We start from the raw sequence: 10,861 nt of genomic DNA on the forward strand, positions 1-10,861 counted from the left end.
ATCGTTTACTGTCGTTCTGAATGCAGTCTCTGATATATCCTTAATGAAATGAAAGCTTCACCTTAGTTCCTGGGCTGAACACTGAACTAGAAAAGCAGGGAAACTACAGTTTGGTGAACGCTTCTCTTTTTTTTTCCCAAAAGATAGATGTTTAGAAAGACCAAGCAAGTGTTTGGTTTGGATGATGCCTTATTAGTAAATGTTAGGATGTTGGCACAGTGTTGACCAGCTGTGTTTGATTTCACTGGCTTTGGCCAGTAGCTCATCTGATAACCATCAGATCGAATCCTTTACGGGAGCACAGTGCTGACATTGTTATTCGGTAAATGTCAATCACGTCAACTGCAGGCTTGCCTTTCTGCACCTGTATAATGTACCTTTCACCTTTTGACTTCTAGGGTTCCTTTTTTTAAAATTAATTCAATATAACTCCAGGGAAAAGTTAGTGCTTTCTGCTTTTCTTTTTAGCCCTCATTAAATATGGCGATCTGCAACTGATGGAAGAAATTTCCTGCCCACGGCCTTCCCCTTCATTTTTATATTCCTTTATCCGTATTGGTCTTTTTCTTACCACAGGTGTTCCATGAAATTCAATGTCCCTGAAACCATCGGACTTCTCTGGGTCAGACTTTTATCAACGCAGAGGCAGGCGAGTTCGCTCGGGAGAAATGTAAATATCGCGAATTTGTTTGAACAGCCTTTACATGTTTTTGGACACCATAATTACCACATCATCCTCTCCCCTCAAACCCCCATCCGTCCCCATGTTTCTTTATTTCTTACGCAAGAGATCAATAACTTGTTAGGTATTGATCTTCCTCGCCTGTTATCCATTCAGGGGTGTTCGTTTTGACTATTTGTTTACGTTTTATAATGTTTCTGATTTGAATGACTAACATTTAAGCTGTCCGGCTAATAGAGTTTTTGTTTTTAAACTGTAGACTTTACTTTTCAGGTAGCTTTTGCATGAATATAAAGATTTCCTGACCATTTGTGGGAATTAGGTCTCCAGATTTGTAACATTTGTAACAATATCTGCAATTTGTCTTTCATGCACTGTGTCGATGTGGACATCTGTCTGCGTTATAACTGAGCTTGCATTTAAAACATATTCACTTTTGGTCAGTCAGTGTGGTAACAAATTTGATGACAGTTCGCGATAAAATTGCAAATATGCTTCGATCGTGACATCTTACTTCTGAACTCGGTTTGTGCGGCCACAAACATCCGCGGTGCAGCATCCATCAATTCTACAACATTGTTACCCTCTGAAGTAGTAAAGTGGGGTGGATTGTCCCTGACGATATCGCCGACGTGACAACTGAACCTTAAAACGTTTTGCATTAAATGTTAAAAAATACAGAGAGATGTTCGACATTTTGACAAAATGTTTAATCGTTGATATTAGTGTGGTTTGGTTTGAAATATAGGTCAGCAATAATCCACGAATATACAGTGGATCGATTTTCTTTTCCAAATGTACCCATGTCTTTACACAAACTACGAGTGGATTGGCATTCTAAAACTTCATTCCTTACAAAAACAATGGCAGATATATTGGTTCTCCACCAAGCGGCCACCTCCTGACGTTCCGCCTGCTTGTTTTTCCAACAGATCACACATCATTATTCAACGTGTAATGTTTTTGACTGACATAGACTTTTAAGATTTTTTTAAATAATTGAACGGGGCAAAGGTTGTGTGGCATTGGACTACTTAAGTGTAAATCGTAGACCCGTAGCGATGAAGCATCCAGCCCATGTTCGATTATGTCACCTCCCTCTCCGCTTTTGCAGTAAAGGTAGTCCTTTGATGTCAAATAGTTCAGCTGACCGCCTAATAAACATAACCCTTATTTAGCCTTTTCACTTCTATACATAGTTCTTCAGTGGTCGTCACTGATAATTAATCCTTCACTTCCTGACCCTTTAATTATTTTAACAATTTTGAATGATCTTTCAGGCATTATGAAACTTTCGGCCCATGTTTGCCAAATGTTTTACAACCAATCGGTCAGAACAAATAACCGTGACTGGCCGCTCGATTGCAATTGAATGGAATTTATTGGCCCGGGGGAAAATAGTTTGACGTGGGCAGGTACCGACAGGGCCAGGACATTAGAACTGGGCGAGGCTCGGAACTGAACCACGGTCGTTCGGAAAGGCGACGGATTAAACTGAGAAGCAAGTGGCGAACCGGGGGAGAGAGAGAAAAAAAAGGCAGACTGCAAACGCAGAAAATGTTTTTACATGTGAATCTCGCCTGTCCTTTCGTCCGTCAATGCGAACCACATCCACTGCGAGCTTGCATCGGTTGTTTCACCCTCACACCTCATAGCGTTGTCCTTTATGTTAACAGGATGAATGAACGTTGAATATAACATCATTTTAACCCAATGTGACCGGAGGAGTAAACGCATATGAAATAACAATTCACCTCTAACTTAAATGATTTCTATGTTCTCGTCTAAACGCGCACAGAATTTAGCATAATTTTGTTTTAAAATTATAAATACAAGGACAGATATTTTATTGTTTGTATCCGTGTGAAGGTAGCATAAAGGGAAATATAAATTTTAAAAATACAGGCACATTTAATTAGACATCAACGATGGTACTTTCTCTTTTCCAAAGGCACATTTCTTGGCATAACGCCACAGTCATTGCCGCATGCATTATTTACAGTTTCTCCTATCTTTCACAAGTGTAGAAAATCATTTATAAATTCGGCACTTGGTACAAACACTTCAAATCTGCTACTGCAGCTATGGCTTCTGCGCGGAATCATAACACATTCTACCCACTATCGACTTGGTTTGGTCAAAATATTTATAACGCTAACTTGACGGAGAGGCGCCACGGAAGTGCTCGCTGAAACCTCAAATGAAGTCATCTCCCTCAACAATACTGACATTGGTAAGGAAACGGAACGCTCCAGAAAGACTGTTTGCAAAGTGTAAAACTTACTTTGAATCTGACCTTTAATGCTATGCCACCGAAACGAGCAAGAAAGGAGCTAAAATGCTACATTAGGGTACAATCGAAGAGAAATGCTGATCCACTAAAGCAATTTTCAGTTTCTTTCTGGAGGGACTGAAAGTAGTTTCATAAAAATCGGATATATGTTCTGCAAGACACTTCCACGTCAACTGAAAGTTGATCCAAACTTAGTAAAATATAATAATGGCGAGTCTGTTCGTGGCAGGTTCGTTCCATCAGTTTGGAGAGAGAAAACGGTTGATTTCAAAGGTGACATTTTCGACTTGGGTGTAAATTCCACATCTGACGGGCTAAAATCGTGGCTCGCTAGAACTTCAAGATCAACAGTTGGCGTCACGCCCCAATCTATGTCAATAGTTCGGTTTCGCCCCAGCTTTGTGCGTTATTCTTCCTGATTCACTTCGGAAGGAGACGGGGGACTCTCCGTTTGTTTTTCGCCGTCTTTTATCTTCTCTTGCTCTGAAATTTGCTCGCTTGTCGGAATGGAATTCTTCTTTGGGCGACCTTTCGGCTTTGTGGGGGACTCCAGACCCCCGCCTTGCAATACCTTTCAACAAGGAATAATATTTATCGGCACGCCACCACTAAATAAATGCCACTGTTCAAAATCCATTAACTGGAGTACTTACTATTTTCTTCCACTTCATCCTTCGGTTTTGGTACCAGGTTTTCACCTGAAGTTGGCTAAGACCCAAAGATTCTGCTAGATCAATTCTGCATTTAAAAATAGTAAATATATAGGGGGAAAAAATCAAAATATAATTTCAAGCAAGAGTGAACGCGCTAATTAGCGTACCCTAATCATAATTATTTCACTTTTGTTTTAGAGTGCAGATGCATAAATCTGTACGTCGAAAGTCAATAATCATAATCGCTGGTATTGCAAAAATAAAATTGCCCTGTATTTTGTTTCCCTTTTACATTCTCTCCCCCCCCCCCCCACCCCTGATTCTCGAGGTGATGAGAACATCCCGCTATGCAAAGTATGCTCTCTGCTATCAGAATTCATCTGTTTGGACTGGAGAAAGGATGTCTATTAGGCGTTCTTCGGTGTCTTGATAGGTGAAATCGATGGACATTTGCGTGGAAATGGTTCATTTACTGCTCTGCCAAATAGTGCTCATTCCCGCCCAGTTCCCTCGTTTACTCTCCACTGGTGTCCGATGAAGCAAAAACAAAATAAGGTGTGGAGGTTTTCCGAATGGTTTACATTAAAAGAGATAGGTTTCAAATCAATAGAGCATTTAAATTGGGTTAATAATTACATATTCAAGTAAAATAACGTGAAACCCAACGGCGCAGAACAGTGAAACGTTTGTTCATATTACGTCTGTAAATAGTTCAAATTTACCTGTCTGGTGTTGAAAGATATTTTTGCTTTTCAAATCTTTTCTCGAGGCCCATGAGTTGTAGTTCCGTAAAAACTGTTCGGCTTCTCCTGCCTTTTTTTGCCTTGCTTCCTGCTTCTGGACCTTGTTCGAGCTTTGACCGGAGGTGCAGGTCTAGCGGCAGATGGGGACCTCCGGGCCCACTAGCCAGGCTCGATCCTCCGGAGACCAATGCTGAACCCAAAGGAGCTGCGAGGCTGCATGAGATCGGACCCAAAGGAAACTTGAAAACTCCAGAGTGATCTGACTTCAGGCCGGCTGTAAGTATTACATGCAGAATATTCAAGTGAGTTTTACATTTATATTAAAAATTAAATGCCATCGAGTACAATGAATCAAATAATTCCATTAGTAAAATATAAAGTGCCATACTTAATATATAATTTTTCGTACACGTTAATCCAGCGCGTGTGTACATATCTATGTGTGTGTGCATGTTATATCTATGTGTGTGTGCATGAATGTATAGATAAATAAATATGTATGTGTGTGTGTGGAAAAAAATATATACATGTATGTGTGTGTGTGTCGTTGTCAGGGTTATACGAAAATGGATTTTCACTTAACATCAATATTTTGGGCAATATTAATGTTACACAATTAGTCATTGCTGCCACAATAATCAAATGATTACAGTCCAACAGTGGCATTTAACAATTACACACTTCTTTATAAGAAAGTATTAAATATTCGTCGCCTTAACAATGCCGTTTAATTTTCTTTATCGGCAAGAATTAGAACATATCTACTGCAGTGGAAGTACAAAGCTGCCCAGTAGGAAATATAAAATATTTCTTCCACAGTGACTGGTGATATTACTTAAGGTCTGGATTTTTAAAAATGGTAGTATTGGATTGTCAGATGTTTTGTGACTTTCTTGATGAGCTAAAGTCAACGCTGATTTTGAAGAGGATTAATGTTTGGTAATTTGTGTGTTTTGGAAAGGATGGGGTTCCACACTTGAAAAGAAATGATTCCATTATGACTGAGGTTTGGGGTCAGAATATTTTAAATGAAATATTTCCGACCTGGGAGGATACTGTTTATTCTACGCAAATACGGTTGGGATGTTAGTTAATATTTAGATACTGTTTATTCTACGCAAATACGGTTGGGATGTTAGTTAATATTTAGATACAGTTTATTCTACGCAAATACGGTTGGGATGTTAGTTAATATTAGGAGAAAAATAATCCGTGGGTTTATATTAGGTTACAAATGCCATGTGAAATATATGCAACATTTGTTGTATAAAGCTGGTATTGGGAAAGTTTTCAGCTTTGCCTGGATTTCATAATTCCTTCGGCCTTCTTCAAATGATTGACCTCGATCTACTATTTCTGCTTCGGTTTGTGCTGTGGTCTAATCCGGGCAACTTTATGACATTAATTATTTCTCGTTGTATGCCATTTAACATGTCAAGTTGAGGCAGGGAAGTAGCTCAACCTTGCCCAAGGCCGCCGACGATGGCTAATTCCTGAGATTACCTTCAACAACCCGAGGAGGACATTGCAAACCCTGTCAGTGCAAAGGGAAACGGCGAGAAGAGCTTTCACCTACCGAGGTGGCCGTGGTAAGGCCGGCTGTTGAGCAGAGCGTGAACACCGAATTTGAGGAGCTCGCCGCCGTTGGTGGCTTTGCCCGAGCCCGTGGGTTCGGTCAGTATCTCCTCGATCATAAAGCTCCTGTATCGGTGTGACCTGTAATCGTGGATCGGCTCGTGGGGCAGGTAATGAGCTCCCAGCTCCAGGGGATGCTGCATCATTTTGCTGACGCCACAATCCACGAGAAGGAAGGCAAGTGACCAGTGAAGCAGGTTGAATCCCAGGCGCTGCTGTGGCCGACGACTCGATACCCCACGTTCCGAGTTCTCAGTGCCCGGCACAAGTGCGGATATTCATTTCGACTCGGCAAATGGTTTCATTTTTGCATATTCTCTCTTAGGATGCAATGCAAGTGGTCATTTTTTTTCTCTCTCTCAAGAGCGGGGTCCTTCCTCTGAGTCGCTCGGCCGCGTTGTCGCCTATTCACTTGCGTTGATTAGCAGCTTTTCCGGATTTCTGAGCCTTTCGATCTTGTCGGCAGAGAGCGAGAGTTGGGAGGTTTGCAACATCATTAACTCACGTGATTTCTTCTTTCTCTCTCAATCTCTCTCACTCTCTCTCTCTTTCGCCCTACCCACCCCCTCTCCCCCTCTCTCCCCGCCCTCGAAGGAACCACCCAGCGTTTCAAACAGCCTATCACTGCTTTCCTTCCTCTTCATTAACGGAAAAACATCCCGCCCGCAACCACAGGAGTCGGACTGTTGGCAAAAAAAAAGCTGCGCGGATTCCTGCTTCCAAACTCACACCTCCCATTAAAACAGTGCAAAGTTACTAAAACTTGAACGCGCGAGAGAGAGAGAGAAAAAGTCGATGGCAATCAGTATCGTTCGATAAATGCACCCCGTTCATTTGTCTTCGGCTGAACTGCCCTTGCTGGTGCCCATTTAGTCCACTTCACCATGTGATAAACGTGCTCTGTCAATGCGCTTCGAGGCTTGTGTCCCCATCCCTTGGCGCATGGCTCCGATTTATTTATTGACTTTGCTCTGCGTCGTTAACTTGTCTCATCAGTTGCACGGTCAATGGGGAAATATGGCACCACAAACAATGTTAGGATGTGTGCTTTTATATTATTCCGAAATTGATCTAATGTCACATGCTTCTAAAAGGAGCCGAATTCGGACTGTGAAAATGGAGGCTTGCTCTCAAACACAATGCCTTCCGCTGTAGCCCGTCGATCCCCACTGACGCGCTGTGCATTGCGGCGAGAAGTGGTTGCATTGACTGCTACGCTAAGGACTTGTTTCTCTAGTTCTATGAGTATGGGTTTTTTTTAAAAAAAAACATCTAATCCCGGTGTTCATCCGCCAGTTTCGTCTCAACCCTTTTGCCCAGTCACGTCCTCCGCGAGTTGGCCTTTTGGTTGAAGGGATTGCAGAAGATGGGAGAAATGTAGCTTTCCGAAAGGAGACGCTGGCTTGCTTTTGATCAAGCAGAGCGTTGAGGCAATGAACGAGTTCGAAGCGCAAGTTTGAAACTGGATTAAGGCAGAAACGCTCGCCTGTCTTCTGCACAGCAAGAGTACCCAGAAAGGCATCTCTTGGATCGGCCAGACGATGCATGTCAGATTACAAGTCCTCATGTATCCCCTCCCCCACAAACTACAGTCCGACACTTTTCTGTACGTTGCGCCATGCTTAATATTTTTTCCTAGCAATTAGAGCCCGTAATGTTTCAACGATGCGAATGCGTTCTATCATTTGCATCCCTTCGGATACTTTGTTTCTCTTTTGTCCCTGTTCTGAATGACTGCCAGTACTTCGTGCCATGCGAATTTGAAAAAGCGCTAAAAAAAATTAAATTTGTACCACGTGAGGACTAAATCACTTGTTAAAAGATCTGCTGGAGACCATTTGTTGCGCAGAGGTATTGATTATTGATGGTTATAACTACATTGATCAAACTCCCAACTCAGGAACAAGCCAAATGATCAGGACGCATCCAGTTATATGTTTTTTTTTTAAACATTTTCTCAGAGGTTTCAAACGAAAATGTGCCACAAAGGACTCGGCATGTTGAAATGGTAGGCGGCCAGAGAAGAAAGATAGAGAAGCTCGAGGATTCCATAATAAGCTGCCTTGACCGGGGGTCGGAGATGGTGCGGTGCCCACGAGGCATCTCTTATCTTTAACACTCCCGACAAAGAAAATGCACCTTTCCAATACACTGGGCATTCCAATAATTGAAAGAAACTTTGCTCCCGCTATTTTTTTTAATTTAAGCGGGAGATAAAGCTTTAAAGTTGTCAGAAATTGTTTTCTTGTTACTATTTATATATTCTTTTTACAATGTTAACTTTCCCAATATCTTTATTTTCTCGGCACGAGTTGAGAACGATGGACAACCGACATCCATTAAACTTCATTGTGTGAACTCTTCCGCGCATCTCATCTTGAAATTGATAAGGGAAAAGTTGTCCAATTCTGTCCCGTTCCGTGTTGATTATTGGAATAGTTGGGCTGGCGATGAATTTCCAAACCAACATTTCAAGAAAACGCTTATTTTAATTTCAACCTAGTATAAGTCAGATAAACAGGATCGCTGCGTTTTGTTTGAGTGAAAAAACCTTGACAGAATTTCCAAGTAAGACAGAATTTCTAATGGCGTAAAACAAACACTGAGAAGCTAGAATGGTAAAAAAAAATCTCCCCGCTCACCTTAATGTTTCTATCTGGTCGTTTTGTGACCCCCCCCCCCCCCCACCCCCTTCATTTTAAAATCAAAGAATAATTTCCCAAACATGACATAGAATGCTATGTAAGTGTCAGAATATTATATTATGCCCGTAACATAATTAGGGCACCTGCCTTGCGGACACGTTTTGATTTATGTTCTATTAAACTTTTTTGATAAAATGAATAGAAGCAAATCTATTGCAGTTTGTATCTTTACTCCCGTAATTCAAGACTGTAAATCTTAAGGACGTTGGAACACTGAAACGTCTGCACTTCTCTGGAGCCTGGAAGCTTTAATTGCTCCAGAGAATCACGTTTTACATTTACGTAATCCCTCTCTGTGACTGTGGCGACTGCTCAGTTTTCCAGTGGACTTCAAAGGCCCGCGGTTTGCCTCAGTGCTTTCCGTTTGCATTTTCAGGCCCGCGGTTTCTTTTACGGTCCTCGTTAATATAACGTTATGCTTTTAGGCCGTTAAAGAAAGCTGGAAAGACTCTTTCGGAAAACTTATGGGTTTTAAAAAGAGAAAGATAGATTCTATTTGTTATAGAACAATGAAGTTTCTCGGTCATATGCACTAGGTGGAGTGTCACACCGAGGCAGAGGAAAGCTGCGAGAAAATAATAAATATATGATCTTTTCCTTCAAGTAGCCTCATTAACAATCATAGCTTGAAAGCACGGGTGGCCTTAATATTTCTTTATCATTATGCCTACTGTAGATGCTTCAGAGAGAGAAAAAAAAACACCCTGGCTTTTTCACGTGGGCATTTATGGCTTTATTAAACCGTCACGCTTATGGTCCTTTTTTTTGGTTTTTGAAACGAATTCATCAATTCGTATTTTTGCAATGCAGTGGCAAAGTTAAAAATGAAACAAAAAAAAAAATGACCGGATAGCAAGTTGGTTCTGCGTGAACAAACTGAATGTTTTGATGGGCACAGGTTTGAGACATTGGCGAACTTTGAATAACAATCGAAGGAAATGATAATGAAGGTCGAAATATATGTCCGATTATTGATTGCATTCATATAATAGATGCGTTTTTCCCCCCAAAGGTTTGCAAGCAAGACATTAATAAACATCAAAATATCTATTATTCCATCAAGTAAACCTTCTACATCGTAACTTTGACGTTTTGTTCTTGTGACAATGCCTAAAATGACATTTTCCCCAGTTCAATCACACTCGAGTTTTACTAAATGACCGAGTTTGAGGGTGGCCAAGCGTCTCCCGCCGCTTCAATTGCATTCTGTTCTTTTTTCATCGTGATGTAACATTGTGACATGAGATAGAACGTTTTCCTCCATTAGTGTGAGACCTCGAATAAGTAATTGCCTGGAAGAATAAAACAACTCCTTCAGCATCGAGAATTCTTTCATTTGCACACATTGCATGCCTTTTCCATGTTCTGTTGATGTTTCCAAATATGTTTTAAACCTGTGCGCTGAGTTGGACAACGAGTTTTTAACGATTTTGTGTTCAATCTCAATTATTTCTCGCTTGTTAAAATGATGTCGAAAAACTCTTTAACGGGTCTACTGCCTCATAATAAAATTATTAAACCATGAACGGGTGCGCCACAACTTCCGACCTTTCACGGAATAGTTCCGAAGCTTGCAGCCGACTGTCACTCGAAGCTCATTTTTAAAGACCTCAGAAGAAGAGTGAGTTTTCTGGATGAAGTAGTGGGCGGAAAAAAGGCTAAAAGAGCATATTAAAAGTCTTTGGCTTTGTTTTGTATTGACGTGTGAACAATGATTGTTTAAAAATACTGTACTCATCTAATATTTTGTAATCACCTTAAATTTTCTGAAACTTCCCTTTTTATCCTTAGATTGTAGGACTGTTCGACACCTGTTGCAATGCCAAATTCGTAATTTTCCTGTTTCATCCAATCGGCTAATTTCTTCATAAGGCATGACCAAGTTCAAATGAATCGCTCGGAGCTAGGGCACCAGACGATCGCTGGCATATTTTCTTCGGGTCCGTTCTTGCGAGACGCGCTGGGATGTTTTAGCATATATGTGCTATATAAATGTAAGTTGCCGCGGTTGTTGATGGTGGCGTATTCGGTACAGGATTATAGAAACCGAGACTATTTGAAGCCGGTTAAAGCTTCAGAGCGTTTTTGTTTGTCAATTTTACCTTAGATTGCACATAAACAACGACACCCCCCCCCCCCACCCCCAACTC

At 41.1% G+C, this 10,861-nt stretch overlaps 1 protein-coding gene across 1 annotated transcript; it reads right to left on the reverse strand.

Annotated features, from left to right (window-relative positions):
* Window positions 1-1,412: 1,412 nt before the first annotated feature.
* Window positions 1,413-6,480, reverse strand: barx1 (BARX homeobox 1). Its single transcript, XM_069936380.1, has 4 exons — window positions 5,948-6,480; window positions 4,351-4,645; window positions 3,629-3,713; window positions 1,413-3,546 (listed from the first exon to the last, which is right to left on the reverse strand). Exons 1-4 carry the CDS (start codon window positions 6,150-6,152, stop codon window positions 3,382-3,384), a joined length of 750 nt encoding a protein of 249 aa, XP_069792481.1. The 5' UTR covers window positions 6,153-6,480; the 3' UTR covers window positions 1,413-3,381.
* Between the last annotated feature and the right edge of the window lie 4,381 nt (window positions 6,481-10,861).

Source organism: Narcine bancroftii, chromosome 5 (genome assembly GCF_036971445.1).
Source record: "Narcine bancroftii isolate sNarBan1 chromosome 5, sNarBan1.hap1, whole genome shotgun sequence".
Lineage (NCBI taxonomy): Eukaryota > Metazoa > Chordata > Chondrichthyes > Torpediniformes > Narcinidae > Narcine > Narcine bancroftii.

Excerpts from the sequence above, each read along its gene's own strand:
- barx1 (XM_069936380.1), bottom strand. The coding sequence starts at position 6,152 with ATGATGCAGCATCCCCTGGAGCTGGGAGCTCATTACCTGCCCCACGAG. Across the intron at positions 4,646-5,947 it reads GCCTTACCACGGCCACCTCG|CCGGCCTGAAGTCAGATCAC; the intron begins GTAGGTGAAAGC and ends TAATACTTACAG. Across the intron at positions 3,547-3,628 it reads GGATGAAGTGGAAGAAAATA|GTATTGCAAGGCGGGGGTCT; the intron begins GTAAGTACTCCA and ends CCTTGTTGAAAG.